A 26681-nucleotide genomic window follows, 5' to 3' on the forward strand; every position below is an offset into this window, starting at 1 on the left:
TGTCAATGCAACATCACAGATTGGCTCTGAGGAAGAGGGTCCCCCGGCCTTCTGGACCCAGTCCAGGTGACCTGGTTGCTCTGTGTCCATCGTGGACTTTGAAATGTTTTTATGACTGATTTGTTTTGTGAGTATATTTTTTACACATTTTTTACTTCGATAAACACCACTTGGGTAGAGCAAAAGGTTGGTGCGCCCTCTTTTAATTTTCTCTGCAGTGTTTCCATTGGGTGCATTAAGATAAACTTCTGCCTTTACAACTCCTTTATTGAGGACATTGTCCTCTCCTTACTTGTGCCCTGCTCCTAATCATCTCAAGGAAATTGCCCTCTATTATCTGGACATCGTCAGAGCTTTCAGAGTCTATCTAAAAGCCACAGCTTCTATTAAAAAAAACAGGCTCCCTTTATGTCATGCCAGAAGGCTCTTGAAAAGGACATGCTGCTTCCAAGTCCACTATTACCAGATGGATAAGATATCTCATTGTAGGAACTTATAGTCTGAAGGATATGGTACCTCTAGTACCCTTATGTGCTCACTCTACCAAATTGGTGGGGTTTTCCTGGCCAATCTGACATGAAGCCTCTGTTCCTGAGTTTTTTTAAGGCTGCCACCTGGTCTTCAGTTCACATACTCTTCAGGTTCTACTAACCGTCTATAACCCAGGCTCTATGAATACCCAGTCTATGACCTGTACTTTACTCCAAGATTTGAAATTTAAAGGCAAGAAAATTCCTTAAATTCGAGAAACGGGAAAGACTTTTCTGGCTAGTTTTAAACCTTACTTCTAAAAGTTCAAAATTGATTACAGGCTCAAATTAACTAAGCCTATTGACGGTCAGCATGCAGTATTCAGTTTGTTCAGTTTTAAAGAGAATATTAAGATCATCCATAACTAAAAATGTGAAAACTAATAACAACTAACTAGATAAAAAAAGCAAATATTTGCCATATAACATAACATTGTTTACTGTTTCTTTACCATGCTCAGTTCAGAATTGTTATTGTTCATGTGTTCTTATCATATTTTAACATTTTTTTTTTTTTTTTAAATATAGGAGTAGTCCCTGTGACAAATTTCCTGAAAGGAAGCAGAATTGCAGTGGACTCTAGAGGAGCACTCTATGTAGACCAGGTACCTGTTCATACCAGCGCATTATTATGTTAAGTGATTGTGATCATTCAACGTTCAGGTCTTGTATATTATTTTTTCTAAATGCATAGTTTATTGTTGAGCTCTATATGAAATGAGTGAGTGCTAGAGAACATTGGAATTGATTTACTAAAGGCAAATCCACTGTGCACTGCAAGTGCACTTGGAAGTGCAGTTGCTGAGGGGAAGATCTGAAATGAGGGGAAGCGCCGCTGATTTTTATCATCCAATCATATGCAAGCAAAAATGCTGTATCTCTTACGTCCTCTGAAAGTCGCCGCCCATTCATACAGTCTTCACTACTGGGTATTGATCTTATCCACAGGAGTAAGCTAGGCAGAAGATTTTGTTAGAAAACATTCACAAAACCTTGTATAGACACACCTACAAGGGGCTGTCCCTCTGGTCCAATACCCCCCTGCTAGCAGCATTCCCAATTCAGTTTGTCTTTTGCCTAGTTAGGAGTAGGCAGGCTTCCCTTGGCTGGGGTTGCAGTCTGAGCCTTTCTTCTTATTATTTTTTATGTCTAAAAAAGTGATTTTTCTTTACACTGATAGCTTTTTATTTGTTCCTGCGCTTAGTTAGTCAGACTCCAGAAGACTACAGCTATGCGTACGCCCAGGCCTCGCAAACGACCTGTCCCTGTCCTCAGGGACAAGCCTGCGAAGTGGCTACTTTGCTGGGACGTCTCAACTGCCAGGCACGTGTTGCTAGCGTCCTGTTCGGCTGACGGCACCCCCACCCAGAGTGGAAGGTTTCCTGTCACAGAGCGGTACCCACGTTTTCGCTGTACCAGTGAGTACCATGCTACCCCTCTGTCTATGCCATTATCTGTCGGGGGGTGTATGTGGGGCCTCTGTTATGGGGATGGCAGTCTATGTGGAGTCTGTGATATCCCTCTCATGTCTGTCAGTACGGTTCCTGTGTGTCCCTTCCTGGTCCCTGCGGGGGCGCTATAGCGGTTTTGCCACGGTGTGGGGGGTTTGCGGAGGTCCCGGAGTCCCTGGGGTGCTTGTGCAACGTTTTGGGGGTACAGACATGCTTGTGGGGGCCACAATCAGTGTAAAACTGCGGGGCCGCCATTTCAGGTGTGGGCAGGCTGTTTGGCCTCATTGCGAGGGCAGCAGCCATTTTCTGTAATGCTTTGGCGCCCTTCGGGCGCTATCTTTAGTGTGGGAAATGTGTTTCCTCATGTGCTCAGCAGCCATTTTCTCGGAGCCTCCCCCATAGAAATACATTTGCAACCATTTTCTTGTGGCTCAGAACTATGTTCTGCCTCTAGTGGCGTGACATCATTTCCTTTCTCCTGGCACACAGATCGAGCTGGCAGCGTGGGTACAGTATAGCACACTTCTGGGGGATTTTCTGCTGTTTTTTTTCTGGTTTATATCTCTGCTGGCAGTTATTACTTTTCGGTGCTTAGTAGCACAGGCTAGTTATTCATTGGGGTGGGAACCGCAGTTATCGCCGATTTAAAGGGCCAGCTCCATTTAATCTCTAAGTGTTCTGATGGAGTCCCAGGATAGCAAATTCCCCCCAGCTCTGGTGGAGGGTTCAGGTACTCCTGAATCCTCTGCAATAGTCTCACTTACTGCTGCACTTACGACTTTAGCGTCCAAAGTGGATCTGTTGATGTCTGAGCGGGCTTCTATGAAAAGGCCCAGGCTTTCTCGGTCTTCTGATTCAAAGCCAGATATGTTTGCCACGGACAGTGTACCCCCTGAGGGATCTCAGTCCTCTGTCGGATGGGGAGGAGGAGGTGGAGGATTCCCCCTCTGGGTCAGCAAGGGAACGCGCTGCAATGTCTGCGCTCATTAGCTCTGTTAAAGACACGCTACATTTAGAAGATGAGCCCCACCTGCCGGGTAAGCGGTCTTCCTTTGGGACCCGCAAAGCTCAGAAATCGGTTCAGGTGTTTCCCTGTCCCGCTGAGTTTCACGAAACAGTGAATGAACAATAGCGCAATTTAAAGCTCAATTTTGTGGTGCCTAAGCGGTTTCAGTACCGTTATCCCTTTGCTTCTCCGGTGGATTCGCGCTGGACTGTGGCCCCTAAGGTGGACCACACATAAAGCCACTTTGATGCCAGCGGAGGATTCTCCGGTGTTTCAAGACCTGGCGGATAGGTGGGTGGAGTCTCTTACCCGCCACTCCTATCTGGTAGCAGGTTCCTTGATGAAACCCGTGTTCGCCTCAGTAATGGTCTCTCAGGCTGTGGTGGAGTGGACTAAGGTGCTAAGACGCACCCTTGTGGCTGATTCCGCCCCTCCTGCTACTCTGGAGATGGTGGACCAAATTATTCAGGCTATTTATACCTGTGTGACGCGGCCTTGGATGAGGCCCCTTTTAGTCTCACGCTTATCTGCAGTCGCAGTGACGATCCGTCGCATCGTTTGGTTGAAAAGCTGGTCGGCCGACCAGTCTTCCAAGAAGACGGTGTCTGACATCCCTTATGCTGGGAATCGCCTTTTTGGGCACTCTCTGGACGAATTGGTGAATGGGGGTCACTGGAGGTAAAAGCACGCTCCTGCCCCAGGTGTCCAGGGGCAAGTCTTTCCGCGGTAAGCGGGGCCCTTCCTTTAAACCTAACTAGGGGTCCTTTCGTGCCTTCAAGTCACAAGACAAGGGAAAATCCTTCAAGGCCTCTGGTGGCCAGAAGAAGCCTTGGGCAGAAAAATCAAAAGCCGCCCACTCTGGCACGGCGGCCCAGCCCGCCTCGACCCGAAGGGGCGCCCTCACCCGTCTCAGGGGTGGAGGGACGTCTGCGCTGTTTTCCCCGAGCCCTGGCTGGCCAAGATTCAGGACAGATGGGTTCAGGAACTCATTCGGTCAGGGTACAAGATCGAATTTCGATCACGCCCAACAGACAGATTTTTTCCCTAAAATCTTCATTTAACCCCAGATCGTTTCCAAGATCTCCAACGGGGCGGTTCAGGATCTCCTCGCCCAGGGGGTGATCGTCCCGGTGCATCATCGGGACAGGTTTCGGGGTTTTTACTCGAATCTGTTCACGGTGCCCAGAAAGGAGGGCAAGGTGCGTCCAATTGTGGACTTAAAGTTTCTGAACCGCTTTGTGCGGGTTCAAAAATTCCACATGGAGTCCCTCCGATCGGTGGTGGCCTCCCTGAGTCTGGGAGATTTCCTGGCTTCCATCGACCTCAAGGATGCGTATTTACACATCCCCATTTACAAAGGTCATCAGAGGTACCTCCGATTCGCAATCGCGGAGGAGCACTATCAGTTTGTGGCGTTGCCTTTCGGTCTCGCTTCGGCTCCAAGGGTGTTTACCAAAGTGTTGGCTCCGGTTCTGGCCCTGTTGCGGGCGCAGGGGATTGCAATCCTTGGGTATCTGGATGATCTCCTATTAAGGTCGAGTTCCAGTGCCTGTTGCGCGATCTGTCAACCAGGGTTAAGATGCTTCAGGAGTTCTGGTGGACCATCAATTTTCAGAAGTCGACTTTGTCTCCTTCTGTTCGCCTCCCTTACCTGGGGATGGTTCTGGACTCTGCCCAGGCAAAAGTCTTCCTGCCGGAGGATAAACTCCGGACTCTGCAGAACGAGGTCAGGTCCTTCAGGGACAATGAGTCCTCATCGCTCAGGACCTACATGCGGTCCCTGGGATTGATGGTGTCAGCCTTCGAGGCGATAGTTGCACAGTTCCACACACGATCTCTGCAAGCGGAGATTCTGGCCAGGTGGGACAGACGTCCTCATTCCTTGGAAAGGAGGATCTCTTTGAGCCACCAAGTCAGAACGGATCTTCTGTGGTGGCTCCAGTCTCCAGCTCTGATGGAAGGCAAATCCTTTTGGCCGTTGCTATGGACTGTGGTCACCACGGACGCCAGCCTGTCGGGCTGGGGTGGCGTTCTGGGCAACTTGTCGGCCCAGGGCACTTGGTCGGATGGGGAATCCTCCCTGCCGATAAATGTCTTGGAACTGCGAGCAATCAGGCTCTGTTTGCTCCGTTGGTTGGATTGTCTTCAGGGTCGCCCTTTGCGTGTGCAGACGGACAACGCAACTGCGGTGGCTTACATCAATCACCAAGGGGGAACCAGGTGTGCCCGGGCGGCCAAGGAAGTGGCCAAGATTCTGTCTTGGGCCGAGACACAGGTCCCGGCGATTTCGGCAGTTCACATTCCAGGTGTGGAGAACTGGCAGGCTGACTATCTGAGCCGTCAGACCCTGGACCAGGGGGAATGTTCCTTACACCCAGCTGTGTTTCAGATGCTTTGTGCGCGGTGGGGATCCCCAGATGTGGATCTGTTCGTGTCACGGCTAAACAAAAAGGTGGGAAGGTTTGTGGCAAGAACGCGCGACCCTCTGGCAGACGCCTCGGACGCATTGGTAGTGCCTTGGAATCGGTATCGCCTGATTTATGCCTTCCCCCCGATTCAATTGCCGTCCAGGTTCCTTCGCAGGTTGGCCTCGGAAACGAGGTTGGTGATTCTAGTGGCCCCAGACTGGCCGGGCTGGTCTTGGTACGCGGACATCGTACAACTGGTCGTCGAGCCTCCCTGGCGGCTCCCATTACGAGACAATCTGCTGTCTCAGGGGCTGATCTTCCATCCTGCTTTACAGTCACTGGCTTTAACGGCGTGGCTGTTGAAAGCCAGGTCTTGAGAGATCGGGGTCTCTCGTCGGCGGTCATTCCTACCTTACTCAAGGCTAGGAAGGCCTCGTCCGGTAAGATTTATTATCGTACCTGGAAGGCTTATTTCGCCTGGTGCGAATCGCAGGGTTTCCATACTCGCTCCTTTTCAGTGGTGAGGGTGTTAGCCTTCCTGCAATCTGGTGTGGACCAGCGTCTTGCGCTGACCACTATTAAGGGTCAGTTATCTGCGCTGGCCATTCTCTTCCAGCGCCCCTTGGCGTCACATTCCTTGATCCGCACCTTTATTCAAGGGGTGCGTCATCTGGCTCCCCCTAGGAGGGCACCCTTGCCTCCTTGGGTCTTGAATTTGCTTCTGTCCGTTTTGCAACGTCCCCCCTTTGAGAACACCCAGGAGATTCCTCTGCCTGCGCTGTCACAGAAAGTCGCCTTTCTGGTGGCGATCACATCTGCTCGCAGAGTATCGGAGTTGGCGGCCCTGTCTTACCGCTCCCCCTACCTGGTTGTTCATAGGGATAAGGTGGTTTTGCGACCTCATCAGTCCTTCCTTCCGAATGTGGTGTCAGATTTTCATCTCAACGAGGACATTGTCTTGCCTTCGCTGTGTGCGAAACCTAAGCATCCTAAGGAGTTTGCCTTGCATTCCTTGGATGTAGTCCGGGCGATCAGGGTTTACCTGTCGTCTACTGAATCCTTCAGAAAGTTGGTTTCTCTTTTTGTCCTTCCTGAGGGATCTCGTAAGGGTATGGCTGCGTCTGCGGCAACCATTTCTAAATGGATCAGACAGACGATTGTACAGGCTTATTCGCTTAGGGAACGGGTTCCGCCCTTCCCTGTCACGGCGCACTCTACCAGAGCGGTGAGTGCGCCTTGGGCCTTCCGCCATCAGGCGTCGGTGTCCCAGGTGTGCAAAGCAGCGACCTGGTCGTCCGTGCACACCTTTACAAAATTTTACAAACTTGATGTTTTGGCATCGGCAGGTGCCTCCTTTGGCCGCAATGTTCTGAGTGCGGCAGTGCCTTAGGGGAGACATGGCGTTTTTTAGCCGGTCCCCTCCTGTTGGGGTTTTTTCCCCCTTGGTTATTTTGGTTACCTGGGTTTGTTCGCTCCTGTTGAGCTTTCCTGTTACCCAGTGTTTTACTTTTCTGGTTCAGATGAGGTTCTTTTCTCTGAACTGGGTGCTGCGTTGCCTTTTAGACGGTTAAGTTTCCTACCCCTCACATCTACACTGCTTTGGGACATCCCAGTAGTGAAGACTGTATGAGTGGGCGGCGACTGTCAGAGGACGTAAGAGAAAATAGAATTTTTGTAAGAACTTACCGTAAAATTCTTTTCTCTGAGTCCTCTGACAGTCGCCGCCCCCCACCCCTCTTTTGGGGTTCATGGACCTCTATACTGCTTGCTAACAAACTGAATTGGGAATGCTGCTAGCAGGGGGGTATTGGACCAGAGGGACAGCCCCCCTGTAGGTGTGTCTATACAAGGTTTTGTGAATGTTTTCTAACAAAATCTTCTGCCTAGCTTACTCCTGTGGATAAGACCAATACCCAGTAGTGAAGACTGTATGAGTGGGCGGCGACTGTCAGAGGACTCGGAGAAAAGAATTTTACGGTAAGTTCTTACAAAAATTCAATTTTTTTATTTTCCTTGCATGTCCCCCTCAGATCTACAGCAACTGCACTTCCAGGTGCACTTGCAGTGCACAGTGGATTTGCCTTTAGTAAATAAACCCCATTGTGTCAGCTAGAAAAACAGATAAGTATCCGAAAGATATTGAGCTCTAATTGCTGATTATAATGCTCATTATTGCATACAATTGCTGGTATAGCTTAATGTAATACTGAACTTTGGTTTAAAAAAATATATATTCAAGTTTGTGTTCTTAACTCAAAAACCACCTTCTATTTGTCTCAGCCACCTCCAAATCTCCAAATTGTTCTTTTTTTTTTTTTTTTGCTGTGGTAATCCAACGTCCTATTAGATGGTGGCTATGGTTGTTCTCTATGATCTCGCCGTATGTAGGAACGTAGCCGCCATCTCTTGCTTGCTTCCAAAATGGACTTTGGACTACGGGATTTGTAGTGTGTATAGAGCAGAGCACATTGCCAATATTAAAAAATAAATAGCAATATTTATACAAATGTGAATAAATAAAATCCCTTTATGTGTTCTCAAAAAACATATAACAATCTCAAAAGTAGTAATATACCAAGATGTCTAAAAAAATAAACAATACATAAAAATAAAATGTATGAATGTTAAAAAAAAAAATAAAAATGTTTATATGGTTCCTAATAGTTATCTCTAATTATATCACCCTGTGATTCTTCAAAATAAATCAATCTTGATCCTTCGTGCTCCCTTTTACCACACTTAATAAAAAGCACTCACCAAGCAGTCTGACACAGCTTGCACAGAACCAAGGGGAGTAATTGTCCACTGCCTTCACCCAAGGTAGCTCCACACAGGATTGATAGATGATCACAGAAAAAAATGGCTTTATATTGTAAAGTGTAGGTATAACAAAGCATTTATTGTAGACAATTAAAATGTAGTCACACAAGTACAGCAATATAGTAAACACTGAACATGCAGGTGGATACTGTGAAACAATTCAATTCAATTCTAGCTGGCAGCTGGCAGATCTGCCAGCTCCAAGCCACTCACAGAACATAGTGATCACACAGCACCAATACACCTACAGTGTCTGGCTCAGCAGGAATGCGCTGTGTCACTCAGGACATTGTGAAGGGGATCTCCTTCACATTATCCACCAGAATGTTCAGTTTTTATTAAATGTCCCCTCAGTCTGCTGTACTTTTGTGAGTATATTTTAATTGTCAATGCTTTATTATATTTATTTTACACTGTGTGCAGTCTTTTCTTTTTATTTCCTGTGATCATCCATTCAGTCTCCAGGGAGTCTGGAGCTACCTTCGGTACAGGCAGTGGAGGATTACTCCCCTGGTGCTATGCAAGCTGTGTTTGCCTTTCTTTGGCAAGACTGGCATACACGCTTGGTGCGTGCCTTTCCGTAATTGTGTTAAAAGGAGCACTGCAAAACAAAAGTAATTCTGTCATTTTAACACTGTAATTAGTCACTGTGTTGTGTTTTTATTATATCCTTTACTGGATGTTAGCGCTGTACTATATAAGGAATCAATATTTAGTATTTTAGTGGTGTATAGATAGTTTGTTTGTTTTTGGAAAATAAGTCTATTGTTTAGTGTCACTGTTCCTGTGATGTGGTCTGTGGTCAGCTTAGCCGCATATACTGTAATTGTCCCTTTTTTTTCCTTTATGCTTTCCTGTGTATTCCTTGTGTTTTCCTTGTAAAGCACATCAAAAAGCTATCTTTTTAAAGGGACTATATAAAATAAAGTTTATTAATATTATAATTGCAGATTAGAAGTAGCAGGGAACTTTCTTCGTTTTGACAGTGCTTAAGCAAAATCCATTTTTCCAGTTTTTCAGAATTCTGAAATCATCAGAAGCATATCCCACTCACTTCTGTGTCTGTTCAATAAATTATGAACTAAACTAAATTATGAAAATGGGTATCGGGCCTAGATCTAGAACCAGGAAGACCTGCCCATCATAGCTTGCAGCTACAGAGTACTTAGGCATGACAGCAGAATTTCCCATGTAACTGCATTGTATTTACAACTAGCCTGTCCCACAATGTCCTACAGAAACGGATGCCTGAGCCTAGGTTCATTTTAAATCGGTCACCTAGATCACATAGGCAAGTATATTGCTATATATATATATATATATATATATATATATATATATATATATCTGTATAGCTAAAGGCAAAACTTATTTTTTTTATGATAGAGCGGAGAGGGATTAGAATGCTTGTCTGTTTCTATTGCAGTCTGACCTGGGAGTCCCCAAGGAATTCCCTCAATTTCCAGGGGTTTTCTCTCACTTTCTGTTTGGATATGGAACTGGAAGTGAAGGGACATCTCTGCAATTGGACATAGATGGCGAAAAAAAAATCAGATAGGGGCTATAACCCACCCTTACTCTATCCAAAATGTTTGCCTATAGTTCTACTTTAATCTTACAGTACAGGACAGATTCAAAGTATTCACAGACCCCCACCTCCGCTGTGAATCCTCAATTTTGTGCTAGTGTCCTAAGGCATTGGACATCTTCCTTGCAGAAAAATACTTCTTGGCTTGACTAGTTTATTATTTCATCGTTGTATTCTTCAGTCAACTCTTCAACCATCTCTTTCACTGTCTTCTTATACTACAGTAGAAGCAGTGCATCTGGATCAGTGCAGCCTCAGTAAAACCTTTGGAGCCCTACCCGTACTCAATGCTGTAATGTTGCTTAAGGCACTGGATCCTGCATGGGTGCTTACATTGGCACTTAGTGCCATGAGTGAACAGAGTCGTGAACAGGTAAAAGAGTTACCCTGTACCTCCTGAAATATACTAAAAAAACAAGGTTGGATTTGGAATGTATTCAAACTTTTCAAATTTGGCCCTAAGATTCAAAGACTCAAAGACACCAGGTGTGACAGCATACCACACTTTACTGCCAATTCTGCCTGGAGCCCTTAAAAGGTACACAGGCACTTCCTCACGGTCTGTTGCCATAAGGACTTGGCTACAAGATGGTCTAGTACCCCACAGTGTATTACTTTCACCTGTAGCTTTGAGGGAGGCCAAGCGGACGCAAACATTCGCTCCCCCAAAGCTCTGCACAACATTCATCTTCAGATTGACAATGCTTCCCTTGCACCAGAGCAGGAACTGATATTACCACTGGACTCTGCATCCAATTCTAGTTATCTCTCAGGCACACAACAAGCATACTACCTGACAAAAGCAGAAATTTCTGTATTTATGTCACATTTCTTAGGACAACTAATGGCCTTAGTACAGCCATCTTTTTCCAAGGCTATCATGCCTCTTCTCCAGCTACTCTGTCTTTACCTGAGTTAAAATCCAATATGCCTGCCCTAAATGAGGGTGACACAGAAAGGAATGATAAAGATATAGAGGCAATATGAGAGGCGGCTGTGTAAGATTTTTCTCTCCCCAACACTTGAAGTGGGAGCTTCATGCAACATGCATGCTAATGTGGAGAGGCTACTTGCTGCTGTGTGCTAAAGCCTTGCCATTGATTAACTTAATTCTCCACTATCAATCCAAGCCTTTGGGTACAAAGAGACCTACAAAATCTATAAAGATATTTCTTATTCATGAAACATAAAATGAACAATCTATGACGTTTGGCCCATTCCAGGAAAGATTTTCACTCCTCCAAATATCTTTGCCAAACTATTTCCATTGGAAAAAGAGTTCACCAAAAAGTGGTCTGTTCCTGTAGTTGATCCTACTCTTAAACATACATCTCATTGTAAATTAAGAAATATCTTCAATTGGTACAGATTCTGGAGATAGGAAGTTGACACACTCTTAAAGACTCTCTTTACTGTTGCAAGCCAAACACTACAATCAGCTCTTGCTGCAATTTAAGTATGTCAAACTGCAGAAAACTAGACTAGAACAATGAACCACCAACATGTTCTTGTTTTTCAGGACCATGCTTTGACAAAGCAATTATAGCAGTTACTTTCTGTTCTGCTCTTTTGTGTGGATGCCCTAGAACATGTGATGAGGCAAATCTCCAGAATGGCCTTAATCTCGATTCACATTTTGTAGAATCATCTGGCTCAAAATCTGGACACTTGAAGCTGCCTGTAAAAATCACCTCACACATATACCCTTTCAAGGCAGATGTTTTTTTGAGGAGGCACTTAAATAGTTCAGATGCCACAGGAGGAAAGGTTTTACATCCTTTACATTGGAAGTTTCCCAAATCCCCCTCCTCTGGAGCCTCTAACTCCTCAAAATGCAGAGCACCTAATTGCTAAATTTAGGCTTCAGCTGTTCACCCCTTCCTTTCAGTGCAAGCCCACCAAAAGCCCTCTTCTCATTGAAGGGGCACCCTCACTTCCTGGGCCTCAGACCCGTGGGTTCAATCAGTGGTACCAAAGGCGTACAAAATAGAATTCAAAATTCTACCCCCTCACGGATTTCTCCAAAATAAACCAAAAACCATCTCTTGTCCCAGGTAGTGGTTGTGCCAATACCCCCTCATGACAGGTTCAAAGGTTTCTGTTCAAACCTGTTCATGGTACCAACACCAAACCGAGTCCATGCTCAAAAATTAAGGTCAAAGAAACATCCTACAATTAAATTCTTCATGAGTGTGCTAGGCCTCATAGTAGCCTCCTTCAAGGTTTTTCCTATTCCCCAAATTTCATGCAAGATCTCCCAAACACATCTTGTTGACCTGAAACAAACCTGCTCCATCTCTTGACCTACACATGCTTCTGTCCAGCCAAGCAAGACATTCCCTAACTTGGTAGATTTCCAGTCCAGTCTTAATCCTTTTCCTGCCACAGATGTAGCGGATATCTTGGTGGCATTGAGGGATTTTACCCACATTTCCAGCGGCAGGGTGTGTGTAAATCTGACAAGCCGACTGCCAGCTGTCAGTTGGAGATAATCTGGTGCTTCTGCAGTTGTCAGATTGCTTCCATACACCCCGGTAATGGACAACCCCCAGCCCTTCCCTACGAGCACCTCCACCATGCTTCCCAGGCTCTGAGCACTCCTATTACGCATGCAGGACCAATAAGATAGGTGCCACTGGTAAGAGGGAAGGGAAACCAGCGAACCCCCATTTGCTGGCCTCCCCTTCCTGTTACTGACCCAAAAGCAATGTGTAAATTGTCACTTACGGGTCCCCAAGTCACATTCCCCAGCCTAAATGAGGATCTTTTCTTTATAATCCCGGACGTAAAAAGAGACTTTTGTTGATTAGTGCTGTCCCATGACCACGCTGCCCAATGACTGGGAGTTATTGCACAGCGCTGTCACCTGACCGCGCTGCCCAATGACTGGGAGTTATTGCACAGCTGCCAGGAATGTGTATAAGGGTTTTAGTGTTTGGAGATCTGCACCTGCAACCGTGGTCGGCAGATGATTCAAAGCAAATAAAGTTAAGTGCAGTGGAGAAAGAAGGAGCAGGGAGGCTATTGGAAAGGAATGATTTTATTTTGTTTTTACGCTTACAAAGGTGGAGATACCACTTATTTCTAAACTGATGACCTTTAAGAGCTTTTAAAGCTTTGCCTATGGAAAATATAGGCTATCAAAGTTTGACGCCATTTCATGGACGCACGCAAATTTAAGGCTTGACACGTTGAGTATCTATTTACTCAGCGCATCTTTTATATTTTAACAAATAATTAGGTAATCTATTGCGCTACCATTGTGCTAAAATTGTATGACCCAAAAAAACTGGAACTACCACTATTTTATTTTCTATAGTGTTTGATTTCAGAAAATATATATTGTTTGGTGGTTTACGTAATCTTCAGGCCTAAAAGGATTTTTTAAACATCTGCAAAAAATGCAAAAACTGCTCTGGAAGCAAATGGATTAAAGCCTAATTTCTCTATCGCTCATTGACAGACGTAGTCCTCGGTGATTCAGCACCTTCGGTTATGCTGCCCTCCACAGGAGTAGGACTAGACAGGAAATAAAATGCTCTGGCCACACCCTAGGGGCAGTCCCCGAGGGTATATCCTCTCTCTCTCTCTGCCACAGCAAATCAGTTTTTTTCTGTCTAGTTAGGAGTAAGGACCTAGATACCTTGCTGGGATCTTCGGTCCTGGCAGGATTTTTTTCTTAAAAAGATTTTTAGACAGCTTTTTTTCTCCAGTGTTCCTGTGAGATCTTCAAGCAAGAAAGCTGAACTGGGCGACGGGCTGGATGTTGAGATCCGGTGGTCACCCCAGTTCAGCCTACGAGCGCGTGCAGGCCATAGCTCCGCGCTGGGTCGGCCGCGACATAGTCCCACTGGAGGGACTGACCCTGCGAGTTAAATGTCTCGCTGAAACGCCAAGGACCATGAGTCAAGGCGTCCGTATTGGTCGACAGCCCTCCCGCCCCGGTGGAGAGGGGTACTGTCAGGAGTTGGCCCCCGCCTGGTTCCGGTATGGTGAGTAGTATGTTCCCCCTTTCCCCTGACGGGTCTTGTGGTGAACGCGGGCCCCTTTCTGTATGGTAAGGATGAGTTCCCCTCTATCCTATAACATGGCACAGATCCCCCTACTTTGAGTGTGATTGTTGTGTGCAAAAAGCCAGGAGGCTTGGTTTGGGAGCTGACAATCTAATTGTAAATATGTTAAAAGATTGTAATGAGTGGCAGTACTGGAATCTTACTGTGATAATATAAGTATCCTACCAGTCAGAAGCCACGGACATGTAGACTGCTTTCCAAGTCAGGTCTCCAGCAATAGCAGGCCTTCCAACGGCCATGCGGTCCGCCAGGGTCCGGTACCGCCGACCAGGCTAAATCCCCATGTAGAGAAGGTGTTGTGATGCTCTGCAGTCACGCCGCTATTCGGTACAACCGCCGCCATTGTTTGCTAGATCGCACGAGGCCGCCATTTTGGCGTAGCCTCGTGTCTCCAGCATGGGGGCGGCCATGTTTGAGGTGACCCAAACACCTCGTGGAGCTAGAAGAGGCGCCGGAAGGCGTACGGAGGGGCGGAGCCGCCTCCTTTCTTCCCGGGCAGCCAGCCAAGAGACTTCCTGTCGGTTCGAGACAGTGCTGAGACAAGTGCAGTGGAAAACTCTGAGCATCAAGTGGTGAGCCTGGGGGTCTCTCTCTCTCTCGCTCGATAGGGGTCCCTAAGCAGCTAACACTGAGGGGCTTTGTGGCGCTGGGGGTCTAAGAAAAAAAAAAAAAAAGTTTTATTTTTGGATTGAATTTTCCGGGTAGTAACTGGAATTATCATGGACCCTGCCACACAAGCACCCCCACCTGTTTCCCTCGAGGGGACCACGGGACCCGCCGGTGCACAGAGTATAGACGCATTTACATCAGCTTTGGAGTCTTTGGTGGCTCGGGTGGAGACGGCCTGTCAGGGACGGGGGTCAAGAAAGCGACCCCCGCCTACCCCTATATCATCTGACACCTCTGACTCAGATTCAGAGATGGTCACTGCAGCTGCAGGCCCCTCTGCAAGGGCTGTTATCTCAGGTAAAGTTCCTTCAGACAGTGAGGAGGACGTTCATACTTCCGCCATAATTCGGGAAGAAGCATTGGTGGACGCACTAGTTGTGGCGGTGCGGGAAACCTTAAGACTTGAGGTTTTACCGGCAGAGGCAACTGAAACAGAGATTCCCTTTGGTACTAACAAGCCCATCAAAACGGTGAAGGTTTTTCCTGTACCCAAGTGTTTTGGTAATAAAATTAAAGAAGAATGGGAGCATTCTAAGCGTACCTTTACTATTTCCAAGCGTATTGCTAGACGCTATCCGTTTGAGGAATCCTTCATTAAGAAATGGACGGTACCACCAGTGGTGGATCCACCTATTTCCAGGCTGAATAAAGCCACGGTTATCCCAGTGGAGGACACTTCGTCCTTTAAGGATCCGGTGGATCGAAAGGTGGAAGCGGAGTCCCGCACTATCTTCTCCCTGATAGGGTCAGCATTTAGACCAGTAATTGTTATTGGTCTAGTTTCCCAGACACTAACGGAATGGGCGAGATTGGTACGCCAAGACCTGAGGGGGAAAGATATCCCCCAGGGAACATCTGATTTGATGGAACAGATTATACAAGGGCTACAGTTTGTCTGTGACCCCCCTATTAGGGCATGCATCTATGTCAGCGGTAATCCTCAGACGTGTGCTGTGGTTAAAATGCTGGTCAGCAGACCTAGGTTCCAAAAAGACCTTGACGAATCTCCCCTTTCAGGGGAATCGCCTATTTGGGGCCCCCCTAAATGAGATCATTAAGGATGCCACTGGGGGCAAGAGCACTTTCTTGCCACAGGCTGCTAAAGCTAAGGGACCTCGTAACATGCGAGGACCTTTCTTTACCGCCCATAAAGGGTTCGCACGCCCGGCTGGAACAAGCGGGAAAGGCAAGACTCCTCCAGGAGGGTTCAAGAAGGGCTGGTCGGACAAACAGAGGACCGACTCAGCCAAACCCGAAGCAAAGGATTACAGAGCCTGAAGGTGCGCCCCCACCCGGTTTGAGGGTGGGGGGACGTTTTCACCGGTATTCAGGACATTAGATCGAGCATCGACTACTGCTACCGGTGCGATTCTTCCCTTCCAACATTTAAGTACTACAGGGAGCGGTAGTCACCGTTCCCTGAACAGATCTTTTCCTTTACCTTTTCCAAAGATTAGTCTCAATTCCCCACAGGAATTGGATCCGGTTGACCAGACAGACCAAGAAGCCTCTAGCCAGGTGACTTCGGTCCCTGAGGTTAAACCAGGAAAGATCACCGTTCCTGATAGGAATCGGGTGTCTGATAAATGTGTGGGAACAGAAAACGACCAGACTTTGTAGGATGGTCAGGGCCAGATAGCTCTAGGGACGCCTGGTTCAGATCCAGTCAGCGCCAGTGGTTCTAGAAATTCTAGGCTGGCCTCGTCAAGCCAGCCTGGCCGACTTGGACATGCTAGTCGCGGACGTTCCGTGGGAACTTCGTCTCAAGGAGTATCTGCGGTCTCAAGGACCAATCTACCATCGTGCTTTACAGTCGCTGGTTTTAATGGCCTGGCCATTGAGACCCAAGTACTGAAGGACAGAGGGTTGTCAGCTTCAGTCATTCCTACCCTTATTAAAGCAAGGAAAGCGACTTCCAGCAGAGTCTATTATCACACATGGAAGACTTATATCGCGTGGTGCGAATCTTTAGGATTTCCTCCACGTACCTATTCGGTGACTCGAATATTGGCCTTTTTGCAAAAAGGGGTTGAGCAGAAACTAGCCTTGAGCACCATCAAGGGTCAAGTTTCAGCATTAGCAATCTTCTTTCAGAAACCTTTAGCTACCAAGTCCTTGGTGCGGAATTTCATCCAGGGGGTGCGGCATCTGGCTCCACCAGTCCGCGCGCCCTTACCGCCCTGGGATCTTAATTTGGTTTTGTCGGTTCTACAGAAACCTCCCTTTGAAAACATCAGGGAGATTCCCTTGCTTACTTTATCCCAGAAGGTGGCCTTCTTGGTGGCTATTACTTCTGCACGCAGGGTGTCAGAACTGGCTGCTTTATCATGCCAGTCCCCATACTTAGTGATTCATAGGGATAAGGTAGTACTTCATCCTAAGCCATCCTTTCTTCCTAAGGTGGTTTCAGATTTTCATCTGAATGAAGATATTGTACTACTTTCCTTGTGTCCTCAGCCCAATCATCCTCGGGAATGTGCGTTGCATTCCTTGGATGTGGTTCGGGCAATCAGGGTATACCTGAAGGCTACGGAATCGTTCCGTAAGATGGATTCACTTTTTGTGATCACGGATGGCCCCAGAAAGGGGTTGCCTGCATCTGCCGCGACTATCGCCAAATGGATTAGACAGACGGTGGTACAGGCTTATTCTATTAAGGGTCGGAATCCTCCGTTCCCTGTTAGGGCGCACTCCACTCGAGCGCTCAGTACTTCCTGGGCCTTCCGCCATCAGGCGTCAGTGGTCCAGGTATGTAAGGCGGCCACCTGGTCGTCGGTACATACCTTTACAAAATTTTATAAAATTGATGTGATGGCATCAGCGGATGCCTCATTTGGCCGCAAGGTTTTGCAGGCCGCAATTTGAGGAGACCGGTGGTCTACCTCGAGGATTTTTTCTGTTGAAAAATTTTTTGTTGAGTCTCATCATTGAGGATGAGCATTGTAAAACTTCTAGTTGGCACCGGTTGGGCCTTCTAGATTGGATTTAATTTCCATTTTTCCCACCCCTCATTTGTGGTACTGCTTTGGGACGTCCCGAAGGTGCTGAATCACAGAGGACTACGTCTGTCAATGAGCGATAGAGAAAAATTGATTTTTGTAAAATCTTACCGTAAAATCCTTTTCTCTTAGCTCATTGACAGACGTAGTACCCGCCCCTCTGTTTTGGAGTTGGGTTGGGTTAAATTCTCTAAACACTGCTTTGTGACATAACTGATTTGCTGTGGCAGAGAGAGAGAGGATATACCCTCGGGGACTGCCCCTAGGGTGTGGCCAGAGCATTTTATTTCCTGTCTAGTCCTACTCCTGTGGAGGGCAGCATAACCGAAGGTGCTGAATCACCGAGGACTACGTCTGTCAATGAGCTAAGAGAAAAAGATTTTACGGTAAGATTTTACAAAAATCCATTTTTAGCCTAAATTACAAACGTAACAATCAGCACAATGAACATAATTTACATTTAGTTTGTCCCTTGTGCGCATTCTTCTTGGTTTAGGACAAAGTTTCATCTTTCCTCTGAATCACAAGATCTCTGAATGGGGAGTGGGTGGGTAATAGCTTCACCCCCCTCCATTCAGAGATCATGTGTTCATAGAAGCTGTAGTACAGCTTCTATAAATCGCACAGCTGGTGGAAAGGGTGGGCTTAGTGATGTTCTCAAGGGAAATGAGCCCTTCATCTAGACATAAGCTCATTCAAGGGGAATGAGTTCTTCACCCACACATCTTGAATTTGATATGTCAGAAATGGAGGACTCCAGATGTAGACCTCCGAGCCTCCAGATTTAATACCTACCTTGGTTTGTGGCCAGGACAATAGACCCTCTAGCTTCTGATGCCTTGATAGTTCCCTGGTCCCAGTTCAGGGTAATCTATGCTTCCCAAACGTCATGGCCGTTGAAGCCCAGATGTTAAGAGGCGGAGGGGCTTCTGAGTCTGTCATTCCTACCATGCTAAAAGCCACATCCAGAAGGATTTATTATCGAACATTGAAAACCTTGCTTGCTTGGTGTAGCCACAGGCTCTTCAATCCCAGAGATTACTCTGTGGGTCGGATTCTGGCCTTCCAGGACTTGACTTTTTTCAAATCATATCTCGCATCAATCAAGTCCCCCTTGCAGCACCTTGTGCTTTTTTTGGGATATCAGTTTGGTTCTCTCTGCCCTGTAGAAACCACCTGAGATGACCTCCTCTGCAAAGTGGCCTTTTTGAGAGTTATCACAGCTGTCGGATGAGCCTCTGAGTCTCACAAGTCTGTCTTGTAAAGAGCTATTCCTCATCCTTTACAAAGGCAAGTTTTCTTATGCTCAAGACAATCTTTTCTTCCCGAGATGGTATTAGTCTTCCACTTAAATGAAGACTTAAATGAAGCAGTTGGACATTTCTCTTCTTTGCTTGGACATAGTCAGAGCCATTGACATCTACTTCAAAGCATCCGTTTCAATCAGGAAGACGGATTCCCTGTCATTAGGACCTCGCAAGGGACACAATGTTTCTAAGTCCACCATTGCTTAATGGATAAGAAAAATTCGCTTAGCTAGAGCTTACACTCCCAAATACATATATCCCAGCACCAGAACTCTTTAGCCCAACTGTGTAAGGCCACCACCTGGTCCTCTGTTCATAACTTTTCAAAGTTATAGGAGGTGAATGTCCAATCTTCTACAGATGCAGCTTGCAGCTGCAAGGTTCTTGCAGCAGCACTGTGAAGCTAGATCTTTTGGCCCTTTTTGTTGGGCCTGTTGACACAGTTCTTCTCTCATAGTTGTTACTTATTCACCTCATTCATTGCTTGGGGACATCCCAGGGTCTATGAATGCTTTGCTTGTGTCCAGTATTGTACGATTAAGATAAGAGGAATTTTGACTCCTCTGTAAATCCTGTACCTTGGGTACAGTACAGGACACCCTCCCTTCCATTCCTTGGTTACTCAGCATTGCTTAGAGTAGGATCTACTCTGCAGAATAGATTAGGATTATAGGGTAGGTGCCCAGGGGCAAGTTCTTAAAAGCTTTGCCAGTGTCCAGTCTTTTGAAGGTAGGAGCATGTAACCCAGGGTCTATGAATAGTTTGGTTGTGTCCTGTACTGTACTCCAAAAATTTGCAATTTACAGGTAAATCAAAATTACACTTTTTGGTGGTTACAGTGTTCTTATCAGTGCATGCCTTTAGCTTGTTTTCTAGGTGATTTTAAGAAGTGTCCCTCACTGGTTTACTTAACTTGCTATTGACCTTGTCTTGACCCTACAGGTCCTCTCTTCTCATCCACATCAAACTTCTTTGAGAAACGATATGATAGAAACTTTTAAATACATAAAGGGAATCAACTCGGTAAAGGAGGAGAGCATATTTAAAAGAAGAAAAACTACCACAAGAGGACACAGTTTTAAATTAGAGGGGCAAAGGTTTAAAAGTAATATGAGGAAGTATTACTTTACTGAGAGAGTAGTGGATGCATGGAATAACCTTCCTGCAGAAGTGGTAGCTGCAAATACAGTGAAGGAGTTAAAGCATGCATGGGATAGGCATAAGGCTATCCTTCATACAAGATAGGGCCAGGGACTATTCATAGGATTCAGATATATTGGGCAGACTAGATGGGCCAAATGGTTCTTATCTGCCGACACATTCTATGTTTCTATGTTTTGCATTCCAGTTGACTTATACCAAGACAAAAGCAGTTCTCACGTTCTTTTCAAAGCTTGTATAACAGACCCAAACTCTGTGTTCATTTATTGACCAAACACATACATATAGAAATATAGATGCTGAAAACCCTGCTAACATCTCTTATTGTATGTGGTTTTGGTCATACCTACTTAGGGTTTTAAATAGCTTTCCACTAAGGTCTTCTAGTTTTCTTTTTTTTTCTTTCCCTTTTTTTATGATCTGTGTAATTGTGCTTCTAATCAAAAGTGTCTTTATTACCTCAGTTTATGCGCACCAGTGTTCCTGATGTCTTCGCTGCTGGGGATGTTGTATCATTTCCTCTGTCCATGATGGAGGGACACAGAGCAAATATTGGACACTGGCAGATGGCTCACTCTCATGGTAGGTAATATATAATATGAATGTTGCTCTTAACAAAGCAAATGCAGACAAAAATTCAGGCCTGGTCTGTTATAAAAAAAAGAGTAGTAAACATTTACATTAATTGATGTTCAAATAAAATAGCTGTATATAATTAGGAGGAGCAAATTCAGTGACTAAATCTGTTTATTTTAGGGGATTAAAATCAGTTTTAGGTCATCTGTGGAACTCCAGGAATGTTTATATAAGATGGCATGCATCTTCTCTTCAATGTATTGTGGTTGAACTCCCTTTTACTTCCGATAGGGTTTTCTTTTTTTCTATTTAGTGTTTAATCAACCTAGATGCACCAATTGCCATTTGACGTGTTCATCCTCCTGTGACTCTGGTCTGGCAAGGTCCACAAACATGATTGATTGCTCTCTATACACTGGGAGATTTATTACATGACTGCCAAAAATATTCACACATGTATGGTTACCATTTGGAGCCCAGAATCTGGAAAATCTTTATGTGCAATAGAGCATATATAAAGCAAAATATTTCTGTCCCTTTCTCAGGTGGGGCCCGGTATTGGGCAGAAGCTTTGCACCTAAAAGTGAAAAAGGTCTCATTCTTTTTAACCACTGTAGAAATGACTAAAAGTAGCCTACTAAAATTAGCCAGTTAGTGCCCAAACTATTTCAGATAATTAGATGTATTAAACCAGCAGATCAGTAGCAGAAAATTGACATGGAAAAAAAACAGCATTGATCTCCAAAAACAAATCAAACCCTTTGCTCTTCATTGCGACCCATAGAACTTTTTTTTTTTGTTCTCTATATATAAGTTGGTTGTTGTAGTAACTTCCTTGTATCCATTCTAATGCCTTCATGCTTTCCAAATTATACCTCCAATTCAGATCAGACATTGTAATAAAACATCTTTAAATGACCTTTCATCTTATCGAATGAGATTTAGAAGGGATATACAGTATGTGTGTATTATATTAGGCATCTGCCCCTAGCAATCTTAGTAAGAAAAGTGATTCCTTTCTCAGCAAAACCTGCTAGATCACAAGTTTGCATGCATGTGTGTACACCGTTGCATCAGAACAGGTGGGAGGGGGAGATTTGGACTCTGTAGTTAAATATAGCTGTGGAAGTTGGCTGTGTCAGTATATCATTGGCTTTGGTGAGTTCCAGTTGTCCAATCTACACTACAGTATGTCATGTATCCATCATTTAAATGTGATATCTTGTAGTCTCAGAATTTAATATTTGTATAACCCACTCCATGCTCATCCTGATATTAAAGGTAAAACTTTAGGGCACAACACTGTGCTTTTGTAATGTGAGTTACAATGAACAAGCGTTGGTTGGCTGCTATGCCATTCATCATAATTGGCTCCCCAACACCTCTCCAAAATGCATGTGCCCTCCAAAGCATTTGACATGCAATGCAGTATGGCAAAGAACATGGTGTCCTATCCATTGTGCTGCAATAAAATGCAGCCTGACCCATTTTCTCATGTGTTGTGCATTTCAGCCCAGTTATTTTAAATGGGCAGTTTAACACAACAGGTGAGTTGCAGCACACCGTAATGTGGTGTGAATATGCCCTTATACCAGTTACCTTTTATGTACATATGTGTGTGATACTTGCATCTCTTTTACATACAGTTCTCACAATTGTACCAAATTTCAGATATTTACAATTGCTGCAAATGCAGGTTAAATGTGATTTTATCACTCGATTTTGGTTAAAGAATTATCTAGGTCTAGAATAAGGAGAGTCTGTTCAAATGTTTTCTACATACAGTGGGTACGGAAAGTATTCAGACCCCCTTAAATTTTTCACTCTTTGTTATATTGCAGCCATTTGCTAAAATCATTTAAGTTCATTCTTCTTCCTCATGAATGTACACATAGCACCCCATACTGACAGAAAAACACAGAATTGTTGACATTGTTGCAGATTTATTAAAAAAGAAAAACTGAAATATCACATGGTCCTAAGTATTCAGACCCTTTGCTCAGTATTTAGTAGAAGCCCCCTTTTGATCTAATACAGCCAGGAGTCTTTTAGGGAAAGATGCAACAAGTCTTTCACACCTGGATTTGGGGATCCTCTGCCATTCCTCCTTGCAGATCCTCTCCAGTTCTGTCAGGTTGGATGGTAAACGTTGGTGGACAGCCATTTTTAGGTCTTTCCAGAGATGCTCAATTGGGTTTAAGTCAGGGCTCTGGCTGGGCCATTCAAGAACAGTCATGGAGTTGTTGTAAAGCCACTCCTTCGTTATTTTAGCTGTGTGCTTAGGGTCATCGTCTTGTTGGAAGGTAAACTTTCGGCCCAGTCTGAGGTCCAGAGCACTCTGGAGAAGGTTTTTATCCAGGATATCCCTGTACTTGGCCGCATTCATCTTTCCCTCGATTGCAACCAGTCGTCCTGTCTCTTCAGCTGAAAAACACCCCACAGCATGATACTGCCACCACCATGCTTCACTGTTGGGACTGTATTGGACAGGTGATAAGCAGTGCCTGGTTTTCTCCACACATATCGCTTAGAATTAAGGCCAAAAAGTTCTATTTTGGTCTCATCAGACCAGAGAATCTTATTTCTCACCATCTTGGAGTCCTTCAGGTGTTTTTTAGCAAACTCCATGCGGGCTTTCATGTGTCTTACACTGAGGAGAGACTTCCGTCGGGCCACTCTGCCATAAAGCCCCGACTGGTGGAGGGCTGCAGTGATGGTTGACTCTCTACAACTTTCTCCCATCTCCTGACTGCATCTCTGGAGCTCAGCCACAGTGATCTTTGGGTTCTTATTTACCTCTCTCACCAAGGCTCTTCTCCCCCGATAGCTCAGTTTGGCCGGACGGCCAGCTCTAGGAAGGGTTCTGGTCATCCCAAACGTCTTCCATTTGAGGATTATGGAGGCCACCGTGCTCTTAGGAACCTTAAGTGCAGCAGAAATCTTTTTGTAACCTTGGCCAGATCTGTGCCTTGCCACAATTCTGTCTCTGAGCTCTTCAGGCAGTTCCTTTGACCTCGTGATTCTCATTTGCTCTGACATGCATTGTGATCTGGAAGGTCTTATATAGACAGGTGTGTGGCTTTCCTAATCAAGTCCAATCAGTATAATCAAACACAGCTGGACTCAAATGAAGGTGTAGAACCATCTCAAGGATGATCAGAAGAAATGGAAAGCACCTGAGTTAAATATGTCACAGCAAAGGGTCTGAATACTTAGGACCATGTGATATTTCAGTTTTTCTTTTTTAATAAATCTGCAACAATGTCAACAATTCTGTGTTTTTCCGTCAATATGCGGAGCTGTGTGTACATTCATGAGGAAGAAGAATGAACTTAAATGATTTTAGCAAATATCTGCAATATAACAAAGAGTGAAAAATTTAAGGGGGTCTGAATACTTTCCGTACCCACTGTATGTATTACTCTGTCACTCTCCTGTGACCTCTGCTCCAAAAGGAGTAACAAAGTGCATGCTTACTCTTCTATTGCTAACCTTCCAGACTAGAGATCACCCGAAGAATTTGAAAAGATTTGGGACAAAAGAGATCAATATTTTGATCTCTGGTATTCTAATGTAAGACAACTCATCTTAATATTATCATATACAGTATTGCCCTGTAACAAAACGTGACACTACAAAGGATGTGGTTTCTGTTTGAGTAAACTTTGATTTCATATAGAACTATGTAAAAAGCATTTATAAAACATGTCTGGCACAAAATATATAAAAATGCATAGCAAGTATCAGACTGAATCATTAATAAGTTCTTGCGAAAGAGAATAGTCCATTACCAAAAGCACCATAAGCACCATATCAAACAACCATTTATTTTTCCCACTCTATTAACAAAAGGCTATCAGACCTTTTTCCATTCATATGAAATGGTTTGCAAGAAAAATCTAAGTTAAGTTTCTAACCTAAGTTAGAAAAACTCACAAAGCTGGCTGGCCCTTGTTCCACTTTTATTCCTTTTCTGTTAACCACTTAAAGCCGTCGTGTTAAACCCCCTTCTTATCCATGCCATTTTTTTTAGACCGAGTTTTCTTCCCTGTTTCTGCTTTAAAACTTTGCTTAAATTTAGACCAAAATGTATTATGCTATGTTAGAAACTTAGAGCTATACAAACTATGGTATATACTGTATACTTGAAATGTATCAACCCTGATGTTTTGACTGGCTATTTAATTTTCTAAGGCCCTAAAATGCCAGGACAGTCTAGGTTTTTTTCAAGAAGTCAATAGGGCTATCCGCAACTTTATCTGGAAATCTAAGAGACCTAGAATTGGCCCATCCATCCTGGGGTTACCCAAAGTTAGAGGAGGTGTTGCTCTTCCCATACTTCTAGTATATTCTCATGAAGCCTCATTAATCATGATAATTGATTGGTATCATGGTAAATTCACTAAGTTATGGACATTATTAGAACACGATTTAATCTCTCCAGACCTCACATCTCTACCATGGACAGACCCGACACACAGACCTCCTACTGACTTACTGCCCTTAGCGACATCCAACACATTTGAGACCAATACTTGGCTAGGGGGCTACTGTGATCAAGACCTAGTCCTGTGACACCACTATTTGGTATTGCGTCTTTTTCTCCTACTTATAATCACCTCAAATTCTTGTCCTGGCAGAAGGCTGATACCCCCCCTGCTGAACCATACCCTTCCAAATGGTAAAATAATGCCTGCCAGTATCCATCTGAAGCTTGGCTCGAATATACACATTTCATAGACAAGGTGCCGAATATCAGTGATTTGAGTAGATCCAAAACAGCCTTTGAGTCACTGCTGTCCTAGACTGGGAGACCAGAGCACTCGTTGTCCTCGATATATCGGATCCTAATACAAGTAACTTACCCGGATCCACCATCATTCCTCTCGAAATGGGAATGGGAACTGAACATACCTTCTGAGGATATTGAGTGGGGCAAAATATTGGCGCTTTCTTTTAAAATGTCTACCTCCTCTCTTGCTCAGGAACGTAATAACCGAATTGTGTCTAGGTGGTATCGCTGCCCTACTATCCTGCACAAAATCGATCACAACATACCTGACACATTTTGGAAGTGTCTGCAAGCACCTGGTAACATGTCACACATTTGGGGAACATGCCCGTGCATTGTTCCTTTTTTGGGATACAATACTTAACCTATATGAAAAACTCATTGGGGGCAAAATTCCAAATGATCCTCGCATAACTATATTATCTATGCTACCAGGATCATACAAAAAAATCAAGAAAAGTCGAATTGGTCATTTCCTGACAGCTGCATGAACTGTTGTCCCTAGAAATTGGCGACAGCAGAGGGTTCCCTCTCTTTCAGATTGGGCTTGTGAAATGGACAGGATCAAACACATGGAATGTATGATAGCCTTGGATGCTGGTAAGTGCGAGCCTCATTCCATTATGTGGACTTTATGGCTACACTTCTGGTTCTCATCCGAATTTGATAACTTCGTAACCTGCAGTTCGGGGCCTTCTTTTCCCCTTCCTTTCCATTATCTCTACTCTATCCCTGTTCCTTTTTCCTACCCCCCTCTCTTCTTTTTTTTCCCTTTCCCTCTCTACCTCCCCCTTTTTTTATTTATCTATTTATTTTTTTACTATACGTATTATATTCTGTTATAGGTGTTATAGTAATACTTAATACTTTATTATTCTCTCATTTGTTGCCATCCTGGAAGGTGAGAGGAGAAAACCGTCCATTAGACTTACCGGTAACGGTGCTTCTACGAACCTTCCAGGATGGCAGGCCTACTTCCCGCCCTGTTAAAAGGGTGAGGAATGAATGTAAACAATAGGTGGTAAGTACCTAAGTGATTATACATCCCTTGTGAATCAGTTAGAGAACTACTTTTTTACAACTGAGGGACAGGGGGAAGGGGGGGGGGGGTTAACAGATGTGAACAGATTGTGTATCCTGTAGGGTGGAGCCTCTCATCTCTCATGTGTTACTGTCCTGAAGGGTTCGTAGAAACACTGTTACCAGTAAGTCTAACGGACTGTTTTCTAACACATAGGATGAACATACTTATAATTCTACCCAAAAACACATTCTGCTACTTCTCTCAAGTATAGGGATAC

At 44.8% G+C, this 26681-nt stretch overlaps 1 protein-coding gene across 1 annotated transcript in view; it reads left to right on the forward strand.

Annotated features, from left to right (window-relative positions):
* The window catches only part of LOC309546498 (apoptosis-inducing factor 3-like), a gene marked incomplete at its 3' end in the record, with an annotated part of 218559 nt that overhangs the window by 148516 nt on the left and 43362 nt on the right, over positions 1-26681 (forward strand). Inside the window, exons 14-15 of the mRNA XM_082246237.1 lie at positions 1059-1135; positions 20477-20594. Of these exons, the coding sequence (XP_082102363.1) occupies positions 1059-1135; positions 20477-20594 (195 nt within the window). The remainder of the gene's footprint in view (positions 1-1058; positions 1136-20476; positions 20595-26681) is intronic.

The sequence above is a fragment of the Pelophylax lessonae genome (genome assembly GCF_965119305.1).
Source record: "Pelophylax lessonae genome assembly, chromosome: 2".
NCBI lineage: Eukaryota > Metazoa > Chordata > Amphibia > Anura > Ranidae > Pelophylax > Pelophylax lessonae.